We start from the raw sequence: 22456 nt of genomic DNA on the forward strand, positions 1-22456 counted from the left end.
CTGGCAGCTGTAGATTTGGAGAGGAGGGCAGCTGTTTGCTTGGGGTGAGCATGCGTGTTCCTTGTGGGTCAGGGAGAGAAGTTGCAACTGGAGGTTTGCAGGAAGGCTGTTCTCTGGTCCAGGGGGAGGGCATCTGCATTTGGAGGAGGCTGTGCTGATACTGGGCTGCTTCTCTTCCAGCCACCCATGGGGGAGGAAGGTGGACACAAGAGATACCCTACGACATCAGGGGGAGATGGCAGGAAGCGCTACCCATCCCAGTCTTCCAGCAAAACGGTCAGCCAGTGCCCATCCAGCCAAGCCCACGCCTCACCCAGCCAGCCTGCACAAGAGGATGCCAAAAACCTGAGCCAGCAATCCCCCGCCCCGTCGGCTGCAGAATCGCAGACAGTGGGGAAGTAGAGAGCCTGCGGCGTCTGCTTCCTGACGGGGTCGGGGTGGGGTTGGTGGGGGACTGGCTCAGAGAAGGGGAGACGTGAGCGGGTGGGACAGGAAGGGAGCTGGAAGGTGGGTGTCCAGGAATAGGCTGCTCGGGAGAAACTTCAACGCACACAATTTTTTCTCTTGTGGCTGGAAAGCAAAGACGATCTGGATCTAAAACACCATTTTGCTATTACAACCCTGACCAGAGCCAGACCTGCTCCCAGCAGACCCACCCTTTGCTTTCCCTCCCCTCCTGTGCACACACTCATGTCTTAGTGTCTCTTCAAAAAAAAAAAAAATGTTTTGGCTGGGTTGGAAAGGGGAGATTTTTTTATTATTATATATATATATCAAGTTTTAAATTATTGCTAGAAGTTTGTCTGGATTTACCAAAACAAGTCTGCTCTGTGCGGCCCCAACGACTCCCTCTGTGTCCCCCCTCGGATCGCAGGGCAGCCTGCTTAGGAAGCTCGGAGGAGCGAGGTTCCCCGATGGGGGACCGAAGCCGTAGTGTGTCACGATGCTGCGGAGCCTCTGATCTCCATGACCTGGCTGATGTCTCCCATTCCACGTGCGGTGGTGCCCCTCCAACACTGACCGCCGCGACAGGAGCATCACCCTGTTCGTCGTCCTGGTCCCTCCTCCCCAGCGTCTTCACCTTCAACCTTCCCGAGGGTCTGGCTCTCCCTTCGCCCGCCTCTCTCTCCCTTCCATCACGGACAATTTGGAAGTCAACCAAAGGACCTTTGCCAAGGATAGGCTTGTTCTGACTCCTTCCTGCGAGGACGGCTGGTGGGAGGCCAGCAGGCACCTGGACTCGAGCCTGTGCGGACAGTGCACCCGCTGCCCCAGGAATTACCATCGCATGCAAAGACAGGACTTTGCTGAAGGAGGTTTTCTCTTCCTTTTCCCTTGGATAAATGAAACGACAACAGAAAAACAACCCCACAAACCCCTCTAAACCAACAACAACAACAAAAAAACTCTTTAAAAAGACACATCTCCCTTTGCTTTCTTCCTTGGAAATATTATTGAAGAAAAAAAAAAAAACAAACAAAAAAACAAAGAAACAAAAAAAAATCCACAAAAAAAAAAAGTTGCCTTATGGTGGAGCTGGACCGGGGAGGCTTGCTGGCTTCCTGCACCCTGGGGCGCACTGGGCTCTTGGCCCCCCGACCTAGAGACTCCTCACGGCATTGCTGCCGAGCTGATCTTCCCCGCGGCCTTTCCTCTGACTCTGCAGCTCGCTCGGATGCCTCCCCCCATCACGGAGCGCCCCCTGCCAGCCCTGATTCTCGTGGGGGAAGGTGCCGAGGGCAGTCAAATCCAAGACTTGTGCTGACGAAGTAGCTGAAGCCGCTATGTTGTGTATATACCGTTGTAGCATCCTCCCTGTGACAGCGACTGTACGTGCTTACGGCCTCGCTTGGCCCCCCAGGGTCTCCCTGTGCTCTCCCCGGGCAGGCTGGGGTGGGAGGTGGGTCTGCTCCACTCTGCACCTCCAGCCTGGTGGGGAGGTGAGCGGGGAGATCCATCACAGCAGCCGGAGGGACTGGTCCTTGCCGCAAGCGAGCAGGAGGGCTGGCGTGTCCCTGATGCCACTTAATGCTGTAGACTGATGAGGGAGCGATGCAGCCCTGGGTAACCCATCTCTCACAGCCGTCACTGGCTGCTGAGGGGCGCGAGCGGAGACCTGCCCGGCAAAGGAGGGCTCTCCCATGCGTTTCCTTGTGCATCATGTTTTGGTGGGGGCCTGCATGGAGTCTCCAGCTCAGGGCAGCGTCCCTGTGCATCTCCGAGGGCTGAGATAACGCCGCGCCGCTCCTTGCTCAGCTGAGGCAGGGGGGTGGCTGCGGAGCTGCTGTGGCATTTGCTCAGCTCCTCTGCCCAGCACTGGGTGGGCTTGGGCAGGCAAACCCTCCCCGGGCTCGAGAGCTGCGTTCCCTTGTAGGGGGCATGTGTTGGAAGGGCGAGATCTGCACTGGAAAGCCGTGTTCCCACCATAAGTGTGGAAGCTCCTTTTCAGCCAGAGCTGCTTGCCTCGCTGTGCCCAGTCTCCTGGGTTGGGATACCTGCTCTGCAGCTGGTTTGGTTGTGGCTCTGGCACCACGGCAGTGGGCACCACAGTGGGCTACTTAAAGATGCAGTTAATTGCGTTACCCTCTCTACAAAATCAGAAGCTGGTAACAAACAGTGTTTTCCCAAAGTATCTACTTGATCCAGTGCTGTGTCTGGTAGCTGGGAGGAGGAGTCATCTCCGCAGGGCTGTCCCCGTGCGGCTGCGGGGCTGGCGGGTGAGAGCAGGCAGGAGCTGAGAGCGGAGGTCAGGATGGGGAGCCTGGGCGAGTTGTCCATCAGCAGCGGCTGTGGGTGCTGGTGGGGCCCTGGCTGAAGCTGGCGCCTTTCCGAACTGACGCTGCGCCGAAGATGCTGCTTTAGTCGTTTTTGGGGAGGAGGTGGGCTGGTCCGCGTGGAGCAGCTTCGTGAACTGCTGCTAGAACTGAAAGCACAGCTGGGTTTGAGCGAGGCTGGGGAGATGCTGCTTTGATGTTTTCCTGGTGGTGTGATCCTGCCCTGGTCTGCCCGCTCCCGCCACGTCGCCCTGCAGCTCGGGACCGCTGGCAGGCCCCACTTCAGCATGGCGACCTGTCTGAGGCCGCGGCTTGCTCCCTTACAGCAGCAGCGCCCTGGGGTTGCAGGGTGGTAACTGGGCAAGTGGGCAAGTAGCGCTCATGCAGTGCTGCGGCCGTGACTGTTATCTCTGGATTTCCCCTCTCTCGTGAGCCGGAGTCAGGTCTCTGAGGTTACGGTTGCGGCCGGGTTTGCCCCTGATTTGGGAAGGAGCCTCAGAGACCGGAGATGGGGCTGGTCAAGGACACTGGAGATGGGTTGCTGGTTGTTCACAAGTGGAAGTGGGTCTGGATGTGCCGTGTGGTCCTTGCTGCTGTGTCCCCGTGCTCCTCTCATCGGTGCGTGTTCTCTTTTTGAAGCCAATTGTCTGCGTTTTAGCAACAAATTAAATAGGAAACGAGGAGGAACAAGCTCCTCTGTGGAACAACTCGTGCCGTGGAGTTGTTGCTTGTGGAGCAGACTGGAATTGCTTGGGTGGTAGAAGAGGTAAGAAATATCCCAGAGAATTTCCCAAGATCTGAATTGATTTAAATTATTTTTTAACTTCTAAGGCTGAGACTCTAGTCTTGGCATGGAAGAGTGTGTTTTGGTTTTTGCTTTTCCCCCCCCCCTCCCTCTGCTGAGTCAGTGGTTTGTCACATCGGTGTGGCTGAGGGCCCCGAGCGAGACCCCCTGTTTCCCAGGGGAAGATGGGTTAGAAGAGCAATTCCAGCGGTCCCCCACCCTCCGGGTTTGCAGACTGTGTGCCTTGTCTTACCGTTTTCTTGGGCAGCAGCACAGCCGGGGAGCGAAGGAAAGATGTGACAGCCTGAGGCGGTGGCACTTGCTCCCGCCTGTCCTCCTCCAGACTTTGGGAACAGAGGCAGTATGGCTCTGCGGGGCGCGATGCCCACCGGTCACAGCGTGGGTGGTGGCAGAGGACAGGGACATCGATGCTGTGGTGACGGGGCAGCATCCTGCATCCCTGTGCTGTGCGGGGGCCGTGGTCCGTGCCAGGCTGAGACCACAGCAGGGCTTTCCCCCATCTTACAGCGTGCGCAGGGGACAGGTCTGCAGAGGCACCCACTCACTCCACCCCTGGACAAAGGGACAGCTATCCAGAGAGGGGTTTTGCTTTGAGCTTGGATGCTTCATGATCATGTTTTCTGCTTTTTTTTTTTTTTTTTTTTTGATTTTAGTGGTGTGAGTGGTTGGGCATGTGTACTCCTGTGAACGCTGATCCATCCCGCAGCTCGCAAGGGCTGCGTGGTGCTGGCCACCGGCACGGCCGGAGGGAGCCCCGGCTGCTTTTGGAAAGGCTGGGGGAGGCCATCGGGCCTGTGGGGAGAGAGAGCTCCCCATCTCGCCCCTCTTCTCGGGAGGACCCCGGCTGCTCCTTGCCGAGGCCCATCTGTGGGATGCGGGCAGTTGCAGTGGGTACAGAGCTCTGGCATGGGGTCAGGAGTGGAGGTGGAAGGTGTGTTTCAGAGGAGGCTTTGTTGCTTTGCCACGCTCATTTGGGGTGGGGGAGGGAAAAAAAAAAACTTAAAGTAATAGTCCTGCTGCTCCATTCACCTTTCTGTCCCTCTTCCTGCTGCCCCCCTCGCACCACCGGTGGTGACTTGTCACGGTAGCCCTTGGGGTCCCTCGAGTTTCGGCAGCTGCTCGTCTCGCTTAGGACTGGCCGACCGTACTGTAACAAAACGATGCGTTAACCTCAGTGTCCTGCCGCGTGTCCGTACACGTTCCGCATGGCAGCGCAGAGGGGGCCTTCCAGCTGTTAATGCCTTTCCAGTTATTTTATGAAAAGAAAAAAAAAAAAAGAAAACTGTAAATGTAGCAAGCTGTGTTTGCAATGCTTATTTTCTCCTGTCTCCTCTGAGACTGGTTATGTCACTTTGTCACTGTTTTGAAATGGATGCTAGGCTCTTTCTAAGAGGGGGTTGCTACACTTGATGTTAAATGCCTCATTGACTCTTTCTTTTTTTTTTTTTTTTTAAAAAAAAAGTTTCCAATACAGGCAATAGATGAATGACTTTTTTTTTTTTATTATTATTATTTTTTAAGAAAATGTTCATCTCGGTGGCGTGGAGTGGGTGGCTGGAGGGCAGCGTTTCAATGAGTAGTTTACAGTTTCACTTTCTGCAGACACTTGAACATAGGACCGATGTATCTGTGACAAGCACATCCCTTGGTGGGAAGCTCCAGAGGAGTGGGGAGCGCCCTGGGTGCCAGCCAGCCCCCCCGCCATGGCTGGCAGAGCGGGCTGGGGTCACCCCCGGGGTCCCCACGCTGTCCCCCTGCGGCTCGCTCCCCAGGCGTCAGCCCTGCGCGGGGGCTGGCTCGTGCCGGCAGTGGCCCTCGTGGGAGGGTGTCCCTGGCACCACTTGGTGCCTCCAGCCTCCCCAGTGCAGCCCCACGCCCCCTCCTCCTCTCCCAGCCTGTCCCGGTCCCCTTGGGGGATGGAAACCTTTGGATCTGCGGCTCAGAAACCCCCACTGAGCTGCGCCCCGGCGAGCGTGGCCCTCGCTGCTCGAAAAGGGGTGATGGTTCGATGTGCTGGCCCTTCTCAAACCCTGTGTGTCCCAACCTCAGCCTTCTGTTTCCCAAAACTAGAAAGTGTGTGCAACCTTCTTCAGCTGCATTTATCGTAGAGACAAACTTTAAAATGACTCATCACAGACCATGTATCACTTGGGAGGAAAATCTTGTTAATATGGCCCGCTGTACATGATCCATCTTCTGTCGATAGTACATAATCTTTGACCCATGTGCTAGGATCATCATCACATATAAAAGGAAAAGAGAAAAATGTAAAATACTTGAATGAGAGCTTGTATTATAACATTAATATTATTCAGAGTATCTGCTTTCTAGGCTGATGTGATTCATTATTCTAGTAATGCTTTAGTCCTTTGTAATTTGTGGTAATTATGCTTTTTCCTTTTTAATACAAAAAAAAATGTATAAAAATAAAAACTTCAAAAGACAATGCAGCCTGGGTTTTCTTTGCTGCTGACTTGCCCTCCCCGGGGGGCCGTGGGTGGATGAGAGGGTTCATCCCTCTGCGGTTGTGGGTGGGGGAAGAGATTTGGCTTCCGTGGGCAGAGCTGGGCTTGGCACCAGGGAAGTGCAGCGCGGGGCAGCCCTGCGTGTCCCCTCCTCGGAGGCCGTGCTTAGGACACGGGTCTAGCAATGGTGAGAGGCAGGTGGCACTTCTGTCCCTGGGCCCCAGACGGGTCTTAGAAAGATCCTGGAGAAAATTCACGGCGTGTCTCGATGGGTTGTGTGGGTACTTATGGGTACGCATAAGCTATGGGTGCTTCTTGTTGGGTCCTTTCTTACGGGGTTTCACTAATCTCCACACAGCTCAGGACAGCAGTGACTCTTCTTCCCCCGGAAAGTCTCTTTCCGTAGTTTGTCATTGTACAGAGCTGCTTGAGGCACGAACCAACACCTGTTGGCGGCTGGGGAGGGAGGCTCGGCTCGGCAGGAGGAGGTGATGTACCAGGGCCTGTGCCAGAGCTCCCAGCTCGGCTTCCCTGTCCCGTGCTGGGGAAACTCGCTTTGTGTTTGTGGACAGTAGTTTGTGGAGCGGAGGTGAGGATGTGACAGCCCTTAATCCAGACCTGTACCGACCTCTCGCGTGGAGAAAAACTGGGGGAAGTCAGGCCCCTGTTGTGTGTGCAGGGCAGGTGTTTCCACAGCTGCGGCCCCGCTGACTTTCCAGGGGGTTGTGTCCTGGATCCCAGGTGTTCTGAGTCTCAGAAGAATAGTGGCTGTAATGCCTATCGTGTGTAGCTACAGTGATCTTGCTGGTGTTTCTACAGAATGCTGCTGAAAGAGGCCAAAGTGCGGCCTGTGAAAACTGAAGTGCTTTAAAACTCCCCAGGAACTCCCCAAAGCCACGTGGCCCAGAACGCATCTGCCTTACACGCAGGCAGCTCCAACCAACGAACAGCACAAGCAATTAAGAAAATAACCCCTCTAAACTTTGTTTAAAAAATAGCTTTCTAGAGCAGGGGGTTTTTGTGGCTTAAGAAGAAAATAACAGGCAGCAAAAGTGCAGTCATCTCAAGTAGCATGATTTAAGTTCAGCTTTAGGTTTCGTTATGTGTGTGAACGATAATTTGTTTCCCAATTAAAATACTATTTGGCTTAAATAATTGTCGATTGCTTTGCTTGTCGCTGGGCTCCGCAAGAGCCGCGGGCTGCTGGGCTCACTCCGCCCTCTTGGGCACCTCGGGGATGCTCTCGGAGAGCGGCGTGAAGCTGAGGAGGACCCTGTGTCTCTCGTAGGCTTTGGTCTTTCTGAACACCGTATCCGTTCCGTGCAGATAATCCAGCACTCCCAGCACGCCGTAGCACTGATTGAACCTGGAAACCAAACAGAGATTAAACATCGCTGGAAGTTACCGACGTTGCCTCACCCTTCCTATTGCCGTCTTTCAGAGCCCCGATAAGCCGTCCATGTCGCTTCTGCCACTGCACCAAGTCTAACGAAGCCTGGGTGAAGCTTCTCCTGCAACCTCCCTCTCTGGTGCCATCGTTACCCAGAAATGGCGGCACCGAACAACAGCCGTCTCTCTCTCTCTCTCTCCTTGGGGCAGCTCAGAGCTGTGGGAGCTTCTGGGCGCTTCCAGCACCGGGGCACCGGCACAGCTGTTCTGCCCAGAGAGCTCCTCAGCTCCGCAGGGATCCGCGTCCTGACACGAGCCGAGCGCCGGAGAAAATGGCTGGTGACGAGAACTGGCGCCGTGGTTTGGACGTTGCCCAGCATTTGGGTGGTGACAGAACTGCATCGTCTCTTTCTGCAGGAGGGGCAAACTGTTGGAGAGAGTGTGTCTGTGGATTGAGTGCGCACCTGGGAGATGGGAACGCTTGTTCCACTACCGTGGTGGGTATCCCTGAAACTCTGCTCTCGCCAGTATAGGAGGAGGCTGGGAACCTCTGCCGGGAAGGGTTAATTGCGGTTGTTTGGGCAAGGTGTTACCTGATCGGTGTCACCCAGCCCAGTGTATGGGAGAGGGACAGACAGAGAGGCTCCCTGCAAATTTATTTCAGCTGCGTGTTATGCCCTTGCTCTGTCTTTCTTCTCGATCACATGCAGCGTCTGCTAAACTTCTAGGAAGAGCCTTGCAGGGAAGCGGCTCTGACCCTGTGCTCGTGCTGGGGAAGGTCCAGGTGATGCCTGCTGCTTCAGACACTCTGCGCTTTCTTTCCTCCCATGGAATCTTAGGAAACTTGAAACCCCCAGCCGCAGCTGCGGTGTTTGTGCTTTGGAGAAAGTTTCCAAGTCAGCTGATGGAGGGGGGGAGATGGCAGGGAGGTGGCTGCGGTTGCGTGGGCTGGAGCCCTCCGAAATCCCCATCTCTCTCAAACCGCTTTGAGAACTGGGAGCGTTCCGCCGGCTGGCGGGCGAACTGCCTGGACTTCTCTGCTTGTGCGTGAGTTACACAAACCCACTCGACCCTCAGCAAGGCATTCTGCCTGTCAGCAGTGCCGGGGCGCAGGCAGGAGGGGAAGGGGAAGCCGAGCGGTGCCCAGACGCACTTGAGGTGGTGGAAGTCGTGGAACTCCGGCGACGGGAGGAAGGGCAGGTGGTAGCCGCAGTGCGAAATGCTTGTGATTACGAGAGCAAGGGACAACCACGCTGTGACTGAAACGATATGAGACCCCATGATCATCGGGCCGGTCAAGACAGGTAGCGTGTTGGAGAGCTGCAAATGAGAAGAAAACTGCCTCATTAACGAGTCCACAACAAGCAGCCGCTTCCCTAGGAGCTGAATTGTTTCACCGGGGTGATCCATCACATTAGTGTTGTGCAAACGGCATAAAGGGAAGATCCCTCTGCAAACACCTGACTAAAATTACATGATTTCATGGAAGAAATAATTTACTCTGAGCTAACTGTGTTTTAGTCACTGCAAAATACCCACAGCCCAAGCTCCCTAAGCTTGTAGTAGAAGTCAGACGCGAGATCAAACCGGGGGTGTGAGGGCAGCGTGGTTCCAGTAAATCACCCTGGAGTCGGAGGTCTGAATTCCAGCTTCACCTCGGAATAACGCTGAAGCTGCTCGTGGGAAGCCTAGCTGTCAAAGGGCACTGGCCTGGGGACACGTGCAGTCGAAGGCAGCGATGTGAGGATCCCGGCTGCGTCACTTCATTGCGTCCTACCAGTGGCACAACTGCCTGTCACTGCCCAGACGGAGCTTACCGCACCAGTTAGGGTCTGTTCCAGCTGGACTCTTAAATACAAAGTCATTCTGCTGCCCAAAGACTAGCAATTATGGAGACTCACGGAGCTGGTGCTATTGTGGACTATTGTGAACAGGAGATGGCACTGAAAGTGGGATCTTCTGCAGGTGGGATGCGTTTGCATGAGGAGTCTCGGCTGGAGCAGCGCTGGGGGGATGCTCCTGCAAACACCGATCCCAGCCACCAGCATGAAAATCTTGACAGAATTCTGAGTCCGTGCAGTGACCCGGACCGCGTGAGTGCCACCTCTCCTGCTGAAAGCACCGTCTCTGCTCCCAGCCCTCTCTGTGCTCGAGGAAGCACCGTTCAGTCATTCCCTTATCTGTTGGAGGCTCTTAAGGCGAGTGAGACCACCACCCTTCTGCAGCTAGGCTTCGCGGCAACGCAGCTTAGCGTCCTCCTCCTAAGAAGGAAGAGTCTAAGGTGCATTTGCTTTTCTTCTCTTACCACTCCTCCTCATCCCACGGAAATCACGCTCCACGCAGGAACCGGAGGGTGACCATGGGAGAATCCACTTACCATGTGCTCTGCTGGGTGAGCGTAAATGGAGACCACGCCAATGGGGGCTGTCCATTCGTGGTGCTTCTTGTGAATGTGCTTATACAGGAGCGGGAGGTGAACGAGCCTAAGGAGAGAGAACAGAGAAATGTAGGTTTTGAGCTCCGTAAGAAGGGAACGTAGAGTAACCTAACACAGAATTTCTGGTGGGGACTTGCTCATGCCTCTTCTTTAAAATAAAGATTTTAGAGCAGCTGGGAATGAGTGTAGGACTCCTGCCTTCCCTCGCTCTCTTTTCTTTTCACACAGAGCTCTCAATGTATGTGTCCACTGACTGATGTCAAACAAGAGTCCAGATAAAACCCATAAACCAAAGTCCCCGAATGACTGATTTGGTCAAACCTGGGAGTACTTTTGAGGGGAAGACTCACTTTATTATATTTTCACTGTTTTGACTTTACCTACTGGCAAGTATTAGAGGCAGAACTTTACGTTCTGTGGGCCCATAAGAAGTTGGGTTTTATGGGGTTTTTTTGTGCGCATTTGTCCAAAAGGAAAACCTACATAGCTCTGAGAATGCTGCGCTCGCTTCTCTGCAGCCTTGAAGGCTTTTTTCTTCCTTGCTTGGTGTTTTTTCCTTTAGTGTTGGTGCCGGTGCCCACACAGCCTGCAACGTGGGGAGCCAGGCCCTGTTTCGTAGGTGCCGTACAAGTGAACGGGGGATCGCTCACGGACTTCTTAAGCGTTTTTCTTTCAAGATAAGTTGGTCTTGTTCTCCTCTTTTTGAAGACTCTTGGGTTACAGCTTTTGTGTGATGAAAGCTGCTTTGTTTTTTTCTTAGCCTCTAAGCTGCTCCACCTTTGTAATTTTACCTGGTTTTGCTTCCTAGAGTTACTAGCAGCGTTGCAGCACCAAGGCCTCGTGTTGTAAGGGTGGATTCCAGGACCTGTAAGTCTTCCCATGTAAACACAAGATCGGTGGAAGAGTGGGGATGGGGACTATTGCTGTTGCAGGAGATGGGTATAAGCTTAAAGGCGTGAGGGAAAACCAGAGAGTCCTGTTCCTGTGCTCACCTGTGTGTATAATAAAAGAGAATTTCCTCTATTAAGGTGAAGATGCTTAGCTCCACGAGAAACCAGCGGAAGGTGGGTAATTCCTTGCTGAAGGTGTTGCCCCACCATTTCATAACGGAGAACATGGGCACAAGCATGGGCAAGGAGATGAAGAACTGATTGAACAGCGCTACGTAGATGGCTTGGCGCAGTTTCTTTGTGTCCACCTGCAAAAGAGGAGTGAGGGCTTGGGGCTAAATCAGAAGCAATGCGGCTTTGAGTTGGGAGGATAAAGAGCGTGAAGATTCGTAGGCTGTTTCTGTGTTAGTTTTGGGATCGACTTTTTAACAAGCGGTCAATCCAGATCTGTTCAGTAGCCTAATTACGAGAACTGCCTTCCTCTCTGCAGTGGATATACAAGACTCAGCTTGATTCTCCTTGAATCCTATCTGGTTGCAAGAGAAAAGCCTAACAGGTTCTTCTCCCCGCTCCTCGCCTAAGAGGCCGCAGGAAGTGTTTAGCCAGCAGAAGAGGCAGAGTGAGAAATACTTACAGGATCATTCTTGCCCAGCTGAATGCGATAGCGAGTAATAAAAGCTGGCTTTCCTGTTACATCAGCCACCATAAGGACTCCATTGAAGCACCAGAAAGCAAGGCTAGGCACCAATCCAGCCCCTGTGGCGTGAGGAAAGGGCAGAGATGTGTGAATAAGTTGAGAGCTGCGGCTAAATCGGAAACAAAATACAGCGGCGTAGCATCCAGGGGACCTTGCCGGGACCCAGGTGTGCCAGGTGCGTATCCCCCGCCCGGAGATGCTTTACAATGGAACGTGGGTAAGTTCTGACGTGCAGGTAAGACCTAGGGAATGGGGAGGAGGTTAGAGAAGACAAGTGTCTCACAGGATGCAACTTGCCACAGCTGAGGTTAAGAAAGGGCTTTTCTGGGAGGTGGGGGCATCTCTGTCATGGGTGGGTTCTAAATACAAATAAGATAAGGTCGAGTTGATCCCTGGGACCTTGCAAGGTCCCTACCGGGCCTGTTCACCAGCTGTTAATTGCAGACAGAGCAGAGTTTTCTAGGTGCCACAGCAAGAGTAAAACTCACTAATTTTACTTTAATTTTCAGTAATTAGTTCTACAGAGTCATTCAGTTCTCACAGAAGCAGAGTGTGTTTTCACAGGGAAGCCACAGCAAAAAGATCAAATATTTAATCTGTAGAGGGGGTGTAACGATGAACCAGTCGCGCTACATCAGCTGTGGCTGGCTGTGAATCATTGAATCATAGAATCATTCAGGTTGGAAAAGACCCTTGGGATCATCGAGTCCAACCATCAGCTCCACTCTACAAAGTTCTCCCGTACACCACATCCCCCAACACCACATCTGAACGACTCTTAAACACATCCAGGGATGGTGACCCCACCACCTCCCTGGGCAGCCTATTCCAGTGTCTGACCACTCTTTCTGTGAAGAATTTTTTTCCCAATGTCCAGCCTAAACCTACCCTGCTGCAGCTTGAAGCCATTCCCTCTTATACTATCGCTAATGTCCTGTGAGAAGAGACCAGCACCAACCTCTCTACAATGGCCTTTCAAGTAGTTGTAGAAAGCGATGAGGTCTCCCCTCAGCCTCCTCTTCCTCAAACTAAACAGTCCCAGCTCCTTCAATCCTGCACGTGCTTTTTCAGTGGGAGGATTAGTGAGTTTGAGAAGGTATGTCCACGTCCCCCTTTTAGATGTAATACATAGATGGCTCCTCCCACAGCAGAGAGTTGTTAAAACTTACCAAGGAGGAATATTGTCCACTCGTCTCCCTCGAACAGGTAGTAGAACTCTAGCCATCTCGTTTGACAGAAACGGCCCAAGATGTCCCACGTATTCTGCGCGTACCTGTGGGAATAAGTGTTTTTGGTTGCCCATCTTTTCATCGCCCGCTTTTTCCCCTCCCCACAGAAAAGTTTCTCCCCAAAGCCTTTTGTTCAAACAATCTTACCAAGAAAAAGCGTTCACTAAGGCGGTGAACATGAGCAGGCCTGTACCGAGGACGTAGGCAGTGATCTTCACGGCACGCCAGAGCTTCTCTTCCTGCGAGAAGAAACAGGAGTAAGCGTGTGCCGCTGTGTCCTACGCTAGCATCCTCCGTATTTGAAATGCAGGAGGTAAAGGTAGCCCTATGATGGAAACAGGTAGTCCTGTTTCACAAACTCTCTAAAGAACAAAATAACAAAGCTGTTATGGGATACTGTGTGTAATTGGGAGGGAGAGTACACACACATCCATCTGCCATGCTTACAGAGACCTGGAGCGTCATTGACATGGAATTTCTGTGGAATAACCAAAGGAGAGAAAGGACCGCTCATTTTTCCCTCTTTGTTTTTATCTGGTGTGCTTCTTGGTACCTGGAGGACTATAATATAAGGGGCTTCTGGATAACTCAGAGCAGCAGGAAAGGAAGACCCAGGGTAGGGAATGGTGCTCCATCGCAACACCTCTCTCCCCCCGTACGCAGTACGCCTTCTTCCCGCGGTAGTCAAGAACCGTTGTGCTCAGATGATCCGTTTAACGGCTCCAGATAATCCAGAACCGCTCCTCTCAACTTTCCTCTGCGCTTCGGAGACTGAGTCTGAAGACAGGCTCGCCTGCCCAAAAGCTTGCCTTTTCCCCCCCAGGTATAACAGCTTTAATACAAGATAATACCTTTTCCTGCATAATTCCCTTTGCTGTGCTTTTGGGCCACCAGAGGTACAACTCTGTTCTCGTACTGAGAGTGCAGCTTGTCTGGTAGGTACCGCACGCCGTCTGTACAGAACAGCTGCACAGTAACAAAGAGCTAAAATACTCAACTTCTGAAAGGTATAAGGTTCTCTAAATCCCTGTCCTCGTACACAGAAATGTCATCGACTGAGAAAATATCCCTGTGTCCAGCAAAAGGGCAGCTGTGATGTTAGCGTGACTCTTATCACCGTAAGGACTTTAACTACACAAAGCAACTGCCAGAGAGTCAGAAAATTACCGGTGAGACCTGTTGATTCCGGGAATAAGTATATTCCAAAAGCAGTATTCAATATATTTGAGCATTTAAATATTCAAAACCAAGTTGTATAGCAAATACGTGACAAACGTATAATTAACTATCTGTCTTTCAGAGTAGCCCAAGTTGGAACTGGTTCTGGAGTTCATCAATCTTAGTGTGGATTCCCTTAGGTGAATATGCATTATATTTATCTGCAGGATAAATATTTAAAAAAAACAACAGTGCAATTCTAAAATAATACAGTGTAATAACCAACTAGTGCCTTGTTCATTACTGTCCTTCCTGTTTTCTAACTGTGGTGTTGTGCTCCACAAACAGATCGGAGTAAAAATAACATGATTCATAGCTGCTGTCCTGCCTGTCTCCTGTCAGAGAGGACGAACAAGAGGGACGGCTCACTAATAAATGCTGAATGCAGGTGTGTTTAGGGTAATGCAATATAGAGGAATCCTCTCCACGTGGCTTTCAGTGCCAAGAGCTTCTTTAAGGTTCCGTAACAGCGACAGAACATTAAACATTGCCCAGGACTTGGCAGCAATATTTATCTATCCCAGGACAGAACTTTGCTCATTAGCACTGAAACTTTCCTCATTAAAACAAACAAATGTTTCTCCTATCATTTTTTTTTTTTTTTTAATCAAGTTAGCAACTGGGGAGGAAGTAATTTAAAGGACTTTTGCCCTGCAGCTTGATAGCTGTGAACCCTACGGGTTTATATTAGAAGCACTGCAATCAGTTGCCAGCGTTATCACTGGGTGTTGCTGGACTACAAACGCAAGGCTGGTGGAAACCATCTATTCCAGCTTCAGATAGTGTGTGCTGGACTCTGAAGATTTGCGCTCTTAGTAGTTTCATGCTTGCAATTGCATCCACATTATGCCACGTGTATGCTGACAGGAGCAAGACTTTCTTAATCTTTAGACCCTGGAAGACCGTCTACATATTCTTTAGGAAAAAAGGTTCCAAAAGCTATAAAAAGCTTAGAGCTTTTTAACAGAATCGTATCTATAAAACCTGCTTTCTCCTGGGCTGAAGAAAGAACATACCAAAGAAAACTCTGATATCTCACAAGTGTCAGAATTTTTAGTCAGACCAAATAGTGTTTCAGAGTCATCAGCATCTTCCAGCTGAAGAACTCGGAGATTTTCAAAACCCACTAACTCCTGACACTCACCAGGCACTGTGTATGTCCCGCTTTGAGATAGGACAGAGAGCAGCTAAAGCTCGGTACTTAAGCTATTTTAACAGCCCTTTGGCTAGAAACTGTCTTGTTTTGAGGCTGTTTTTATTGCACGTGATGAAGTGATTACGTGAGTGAATCCCACACAGTGTAATTACCTGAGCTGTAGAAGGGGAGAAGTTTACATAGAAAAAAAAAATCCTGCTCATCAAGTTCAAGTGCTAACACCCTGTTTCTCTTCATGCCAGCAGCTCCAGCACAGTAGTTCCCAAACTCTGATCCATGCATCATTTGAGATCTTGCCCTTGAAGGGCTTGTACAGGTTGGCAAATTCCTGAAGCGCAGAACAGGGCTGCCGCCTGCAAGGCGAAGAGTCTGGGGCACATCGGCTGGGAAGCACGTTGTTTAGCAGGACCACTTTGAGAACTGGGCCCAGTTAGACGGCACAGCTTCTGGTTACGGTGGAGTGTGGCGGCCTCTTGCCACGCAAGCAAAGGTAACGGGCCCTTCACCACTTGGTGCTGCAGCTGCAGCCCCCCCAGAAGGGAAAAAGCGCTGGGAAAACGTGGCTGTGACAAGCTCCGAGTTGGGCTACAGTGATCAGAGTGTGGCTGTTTCTGTCGTTTCTCTTAGAAGGTGATTCAACACATCCAGCCTTCCACAGCACCTGCACAACGCCTCCTTCAAAAGAGGACCCTGAGTCTTTACCTGCTTCTGCTGCTCAGCCATGGCGGAACTTCCAGAGTCTCTTTTCATCTGAAATAAGAGGTGATCTCAGTAAGTGAACCTCGTGTACAGCTGGGCAGTGGAAGAACACACTGCTGACAACAGCAAATCCCCTCAACTTCGAGCTCAGTTGCAAAACTCTACAATATTTACTCTGTGTGCTCTGTCCTGCTCCCTCCTTCTTGTTGGCCATGGAGCAAAGCTGCGCTCTTGAGAAGAAAAATGCCCCCATTTCCTGACGAGTAAGTATTGTCCCAGAAGAACCAACAGGGATGCCAGGGTAGCAAAGAAAAATGGGAGAATAGCCAAAACCAAAGCTTTTCGTTGTGGCATTGGTGTGCTGTGGCACGGCTGCCTCCCTTGACCTGGCCCATTGCGCTCAGGAGGAACTCCAGCCCTTCGCAGACCGCAAGCAAATGATGATACGAGACCCGGGCTCTTCCATAAAGACAGCACGCCGTTAAACTAACAAGAATGAAACCAAAAATCTGACTACAACGATGTGAGTTTGTGCCACGAAGAATGAACACAGCCCTCGCTCAGGTGGCGGAGGAACTGTAAGTTACAGCATAAGAACACGGTAAGTGACAAAATCATCTTAGCTTCAAGTCCCGCTAGGGCCAATTTGAAGGTTTAAAGTCCTAAACGCACAGGTGGCCACCTCGTAATAAATCTCTCTGCATTTGGCTCTGGCTTGACCATTTGTTGCCCGTTTTGGTAAAAAAAAAAATAATAACGAAAGCCAGGGTTTAAGTAGCTGCTGGGGCTTCACTGCTGTCCACGGCCATGGAAAGGTCTCTGTATTTCAGGACGTGCTGTGGCTGTCCTAGGGATTATTGTATAGCTGGTTTTACATTGCTGCCCTCTTACCATAAATTATAATTAGCAAAAGCTAACAAAACATTCCTTAAGGTTTTCTTGGTTTCACACGGTCTTTAGGAACAAACACGTGAACTCTAACAATACGAAGGCCAGATTACTGAGGACTGCAGAGTTTAACCCATTTTGCTTTTCATACTCAGAAGAGCATTCAAGCACAGGCAGAGATTGTTACCTAAGGTAACCAAGGAAAGTACAAAGAAGGTAGAAAGGCACCTCTCTAAGGTACGAAGAAAAACAGTTGGAAAATTATTCATGAGAAAGATGATTTTCTATTACCTTTATGATGCCAGCAAGGCTCTTGGGAGTATTCCTCTTGGAATGTTTCAGAAAGGAGAAATACGCTGCCAAAAAGAAGTCCCCGTGTGAGCCAGGAGATTACACTTCAGCTTTGAAATGATAGCTTTCTGGGTACATTCTTAAAAATGCGACTCTGTTTAGTTACAAGTGTTTCCAGCTCTGTTTCCCTACGTTACGCCTTAGTATGCAGGTCGAGGGACACGAGACAGAAAAATTGGACACCTTTTCCTGATTGGGCTCCTGCTTACCCATGGACAGAAAAGGACAAGGCCAGACCAGCAAACTACGTATTTTAGTGGAAGAAACTCCTGTTAAATTTTTTTGGGAAAAAAAAAAAAAAAAAAATCAGTCAAAAAGTGATTTGAAACTTGAAACCATGAGCCCAAACTCCTGAGCCCCTATTTCGACACCAGGGTTGTATATACTCCTACGGGAAATGCTAACTTTGGGTAGCAGCCCTAAAAAACAATAAACAAGTTAACTTTGTCTCCCTTGGCCACAAAAAGTAGTGTGAGAAGTGCCCTAAGGTGCCATTGCTTAAAACGAGAATGTGTTAAGGAAGTCACAGCGTCCTAGGACTTCCCGTCTTTCCCCACATCTGGAGCTCCTTGCTATTGGACTTTGTGAGCTGCTGTATTCTCTGATATATCAAGTTTGCCAACTACAACTTTATTGAAAATGTATAGTTGGATTCTAACATATCTGATGAAGAATACCTATAAGTAGCAATCACAAATAACCTTCTAGCCCGGGTAGAGCAGCGTAAATAATTTGCCACAGGTCGAATTGATCTTATCTTTGTTTCCAAAAGACCTCCTGGTCACAGGGAGGCATTCTACGCTGTGTAACATGCACTACGTGTCCCTCTTGTCACACAGGTCCTGCCCGTGCAGGTGTGGTGCCCCCTGTTTCCAAGAAAACACTACTAATACTTGAAATATGTCAAGCTTGAATAATCCACTCCTTTTGGAGGCTTTGCTCCATTCCAGCATTCTTAGCAGGTTCTTCGGAGCCTTGAAGAGTTGAGTTTTGAGTATCTGCATGGAGGGAGATTCCACAGCTTTTCTGGGAAATCTATTCCAGTATCTCACTACCTTCACTGTAATTTCTTTTCCCCTCCAGTATCTGATGAGAACTTCCCTTGTTACAACTCATATCCCTGCCATTTTGCTGTGCACCTCCCTGTCTTCTCCACAGCCACCCAGTTAGGGAGCTGAAAACAGCAATATGAAATTATTCTACTGGGACGGTGCAGTAAATAGTGCTGGCCGTAGTTTTCTGTAGTTAAATTATTCTACCCTGATGACTTCGTAGCAGAAAACACTAGATCTTAGAGAGGCAGATATAAAAGGGGTATCTCTGGTACTGTTAGCTGCCTGCTGGAAGGCTGATGCTCCAGCATGGTTCCTCCATGCGGCTGCGCTGAGTCAAACCCTGCTGCATCTCTGCATGCGAAGAGCCAGGGAGCAGAGCACAGCAGAAGATGTGACTCTGCTTTGAGTTTTTAGGAGGAGAAAAAGCCAGTGCTTGATCGAGTCTCGTATTCTTTGAATTTAGGAAAGAGTTAAAATTATAATCCCATTTCTAGCATAATCAAATTATGACCGAAGTCTTGTTTGGGCAAAAGCAAGTTCAAAACAGTACTGCCAAGTCTGCTTACCCTGCCTCTCCCCAAAACCTCAGCACACTACCTTTACTAAGTCACATTTACAGGACAAAATTTGACACTATTTACATTAAAACAAGATAAATTTTGATGGGTTATGTTTTTCCCCAACATCTCATTACCTACAGTTTTGGTTTTTTTTTTTTTTTTGTGTTGGATAATGGATTTTCTGATTCAGAATACACCAAATACATTTAAAAAGCATTCGTGTAACCATGGCTGTTTCAGCAAACAAAAAAGCCATTCAACTGTTTGGCACTGATCTCACGTTGGCGTGTTAACCAGCCCCGAATCAGTCAGTGAAGATCTCAGCTGCCTGCAGCTATTTCCAAATATTAACTAGAAATGGTGCTGTTTTAAAAAAAAAAAAAAAAAGAAAGAAAAAAAAAGTTCCTTTTCGGTTCTTTCAAACCCATAAACACAAAATTTGATCCAAACCAAATTCTCAACCCTAAGATAAAAGTAATTGTTTTTTCCAAGCAGTCTCTTGATGTTAAAGGGGAAATATACGCTAGTCAATAAAGAAGTCTAATACAGTTTTTTATTATTATTTCCACGAACTTCATCATTTGTCCAACAACTGTTCATTAAGCCACAGATCTATTTGCACTGAATTTTCCACGTCAGGTATCAGAAAAAGCAACTTTGTCTTAGTCGTGTTCTAAAATGCTCAACGTAATCTGAATACATTTTTTAATATATTTACATATATGATATATGTATATCATATTTTTTTACATTTGTTTTAAAATTTACATTATTTTTTGTGTCCCATCTCTGCTGTCCCCTTACATTTCTGTTGCTCAAACCGTCCCAAGCTGAGGCCGCACAAGTGCCCGCTTCTCCTTGTATTGCACCCAGTACTGGACTGGATTGTATCCTTCTTCCGAGAGCAGGCAGCCGGTCCGGCTGCTGGCAGGGGCCGCTGAGTACCAGGGTACGCCTGCCGTGATGCACTGCCTGCCTACCACGCTTTCTCAGTTTTCCTTTTTCCCTCCTGCTTGAATCTTCCGTTGTAGACCTTAGCCTTCGCTGGAATTAACCTTTATAGCGCATAGACAGTGGAAAATAACTGTGCCTGAGAGAAAAAAGGCTGCGACTAGAGAAAGGAAAATGTAAGGACAACTTACCTGGCCACCCAAAAAGTTGCAGATCAGTCACGCTATGTGGACTTCATGTTTGGTGGATATCATACCGTGCCAAGCACTGCACAGATCTCAAGGCAACCACAGTTCCTAAAAAGGCTTACAATCGCACTTTAAACAGACACATGCCATGGCCTTTTAATTATTTCCTCAGAGCTTTTATCATATCTTTTCAAGGTACTACCCCCCTGAACTCTGGCTGCCCATTCTTTGCTCACCTCCTGCTGATGGTAGCCTAGGAGAGGTCCTTTGTGTCTATTCAGAGCCCAGAGTTCAACTCCTCACCTTTCACTACTGCTGTGGAAACTTTATGAGGGTTTAGGCAAAGGCGAGGGGGGTGTGTTTCCAAGCAGGAGCTGGCTGTCCCCTCCCAGACAAGTCATGTGAAGCCAGTGCCGTGTCACTGTGAGTACTGGCAGTGTTCCCGGGGCATATGCGCATGCTGTCACTCGGTTAAGCATTTGGAACACATCTCTGCAGGTAAGAGTTTCTCATCAAGAGTTAATGGCTGTATCTGAGAATAAAAAAGCCACCTACGCCTTAAAGATGAGTAGTTTTTACAACACGCTAACTCATGTTTTAAGCACAAAATAGCTAGTGCAACTGAATGGGTCAAAGGTGTGTTTGTTAAAAGCAGTAGGGTTTACTGTGGAATTTGGCAAAAAAACCAGCAGTCCAGTATTCATTGTGTTGCACTAAATCTCTAAGTTACACCAACACTGTTGCTACATAGCATCCTCAACCAGTTACAGGTATTGGTTCCACCTGTAAGAACAAGATGCAAATAGGTTAGCATGTGCTTGGGCTCAGTTGTCTTTAAATGTGATGTTTACAGACCATAAAGTCTGTAATTACGGTATTGCAGAGAGCAAGATGCAATTTGCATTAGCATTGCTCTTTATTATGTAAATGTGGCCCCAATCTATGTTACTTACCTAATGTACGGTGCCCTATTATGAATTATGAATTCAGGGTGTTACTCACCGTAACTTTCCAGATTTATTTTTCCGCGCAAGAAAAAACAAGGAATATCACCTCTGCCTCGCACGGCCATTCACAGGTGAAGCAACACACGCCCTTGTGTGGTAAGCAGCATCTCGAGGCAGCAGCAGCTGGAGCTGCAGAGAGATCAGAAAGCATGAATAATGGCAGGGCCCCACTGTCCCTGCCTGGTTTCTTGTAGCTACCACTACATCTGTATTTTTATTAATTAACTTTTTTTCTGGAATGAGAGCATTCCCGGAACTTGTCTCCCAACCTCATGCTGTTTGTCTTCTCAATGCGGTAAACATTTGCTGTTGCTTCGTTTCAGACTGTTACTGTTTTCATTGACACTTTCTCTAACTACCCCCTAGTGGGGAACGAGTTTGTAATTCTTAGCTGTTGCTGCTAATTGTTATTTATGATAGACAGCAGACTCAAGAGGGAGGAATGTAATTCCTTTGAACTGTTTACACACGTGCAGAGGGGGAAGTGGAAATTGTTATTTCAAGAGACATGTGCCATACAAACGTTGCCCTGAGCAGATCTTTATTTGGATTTACACTTAACGCTGGGAGAATTGTTCATCCAATAGCCAAAAGCAGGTGATAAGCCAGTGAATTTCACAGATCCCAGTGTTTCTTTTTAACTGCTATTCAATTCCAACAGAAGTTACCTCTGAAATATTTACACCCAATAGGAAGAGACAGCTCAGCGTATGAGTCATAAGGATGTAAACATAATTTACCTTCTGCTGCAAGCCTGTGTCCAGCGCGGGCTGGCAGTAATCTAAAAGCTGCTTCTGTCTGTTGGCTGGCCCGTGCCCTGCACTGGCATCTTCACCACAACCCCTCCAACGTTAGTGCGATCTTCACTGAGGCGTGCAGGAAGTCCGATTTCTTCTCAGCAGAACGGCTTTTTGATCAGATGTTCATAAATAACTTCTTTGTTCACTCTCCACAGTTTTTGTAATAGTCACTGTTTGTTTTGCTGTTTGAAAAATACATTAGGAGGAGGAGGAAAACCATGAATTATCTTTCATGACTGTACGAACTCACAATGATAGTTCTCTAATGTTGAAGAGGAATCTGAACCTAGCACGCCTCACCTAATCATTAATTCCTTACATTCTGAACTGTATTTCTAGCCATCTGCCAGGGCACACCTGTGCCACCACCTAGCACTGCAGCAGCGCGCTTTGGAAACATCAGTGGAGCAATGGAAGGGTTAGAAAAAGGTAAATGATGGCCTTCCTTGCCGTTATGGTTCAAAGTTGTTCAGCAGTACCTGCAGCTCAATTCATGTTTTATTTCCATAGCTAAGTTTCCTACCATTTGTGGTGCTGTTACTAAGCTCTAAAGGAAACGCACAACAGTTTCAGCAGGGCACGATCCTGGACAAGCAGCTCAAGCTGACTAATGTGAAAACACGGAGCTAAAGCCCTTCCTTACACCTTATGATGTAGAAGGTCTGCAGGCACAAACGCTTTTGCTACTGCGGTCTGAACCATGGGGAGGGCATGAGGAACTCTCCAAGAATCTGCCGGACCTGGTCACTTCCAAATACAAGAACTACGGGACTTCTTTGAAGATCAGGGTGCCTTTTCCATCTGTTCTTCATCTTTATTAGCCATGATGAAAATTAGCCATGATTGAAAAAACAAATTCTGATCTCCTTGAGCAAAATACTTTTCCAGCTCTAACCA

At 49.2% G+C, this 22456-nt stretch overlaps 2 protein-coding genes across 9 annotated transcripts in view; one reads left to right on the forward strand and one right to left on the reverse strand.

Moving 5' to 3' along the window:
* Nucleotides 1–5923, forward strand: part of LARP1 (La ribonucleoprotein 1, translational regulator) — a 48219-nt gene extending 42296 nt beyond the window's left edge. For both annotated transcript variants that reach the window (XM_063349582.1, XM_063349583.1), the window contains one exon: nucleotides 181–5923. In XM_063349582.1, the coding sequence (XP_063205652.1) occupies nucleotides 181–402 (222 nt within the window). In that variant the 3' untranslated portion in view covers nucleotides 403–5923. The remainder of the gene's footprint in view (nucleotides 1–180) is intronic.
* A 118-nt stretch (nucleotides 5924–6041) lies between these two features.
* On the reverse strand, nucleotides 6042–20142 carry FAXDC2 (fatty acid hydroxylase domain containing 2). 7 transcript variants are annotated; one of them, XM_063349590.1, is made up of 10 exons: nucleotides 19756–20083; nucleotides 16939–17003; nucleotides 15763–15810; nucleotides 12834–12925; nucleotides 12627–12730; nucleotides 11395–11516; nucleotides 10863–11068; nucleotides 9811–9916; nucleotides 8587–8753; nucleotides 6042–7410 (listed from the first exon to the last, which is right to left on the reverse strand). In XM_063349590.1, exons 3-10 carry the CDS (start codon nucleotides 15808–15810, stop codon nucleotides 7254–7256), a joined length of 1002 nt encoding a protein of 333 aa, XP_063205660.1. In that variant the 5' UTR covers nucleotides 16939–17003; nucleotides 19756–20083; the 3' UTR covers nucleotides 6042–7253. The 7 variants fall into 7 exon arrangements, with proteins under 7 accessions (XP_063205660.1, XP_063205661.1, XP_063205655.1 ...); XM_063349585.1 differs by lacking the exon at nucleotides 6042–7410 and having other exon boundaries at nucleotides 7423–8753; nucleotides 19756–19860; nucleotides 19989–20142; XM_063349586.1 differs by lacking the exon at nucleotides 6042–7410 and having other exon boundaries at nucleotides 7423–8753; nucleotides 19756–19869; nucleotides 19989–20087.
* Nucleotides 20143–22456: the final 2314 nt, after the last annotated feature.

Source organism: Chroicocephalus ridibundus, chromosome 11, assembly GCF_963924245.1.
Source record: "Chroicocephalus ridibundus chromosome 11, bChrRid1.1, whole genome shotgun sequence".
NCBI lineage: Eukaryota > Metazoa > Chordata > Aves > Charadriiformes > Laridae > Chroicocephalus > Chroicocephalus ridibundus.

Excerpts from the sequence above, each read along its gene's own strand:
- FAXDC2 (XM_063349585.1), bottom strand. The coding sequence starts at position 15,810 with ATGAAAAGAGACTCTGGAAGTTCCGCCATGGCTGAGCAGCAGAAGCAG. Across the intron at positions 9,917-10,862 it reads CTCTTTTATTATACACACAG|GCTCGTTCACCTCCCGCTCC; the intron begins GTGAGCACAGGA and ends CTCTCTCCTTAG. Across the intron at positions 8,754-9,810 it reads CTCACCCAGCAGAGCACATG|CTCTCCAACACGCTACCTGT; the intron begins GTAAGTGGATTC and ends TCTCATTTGCAG.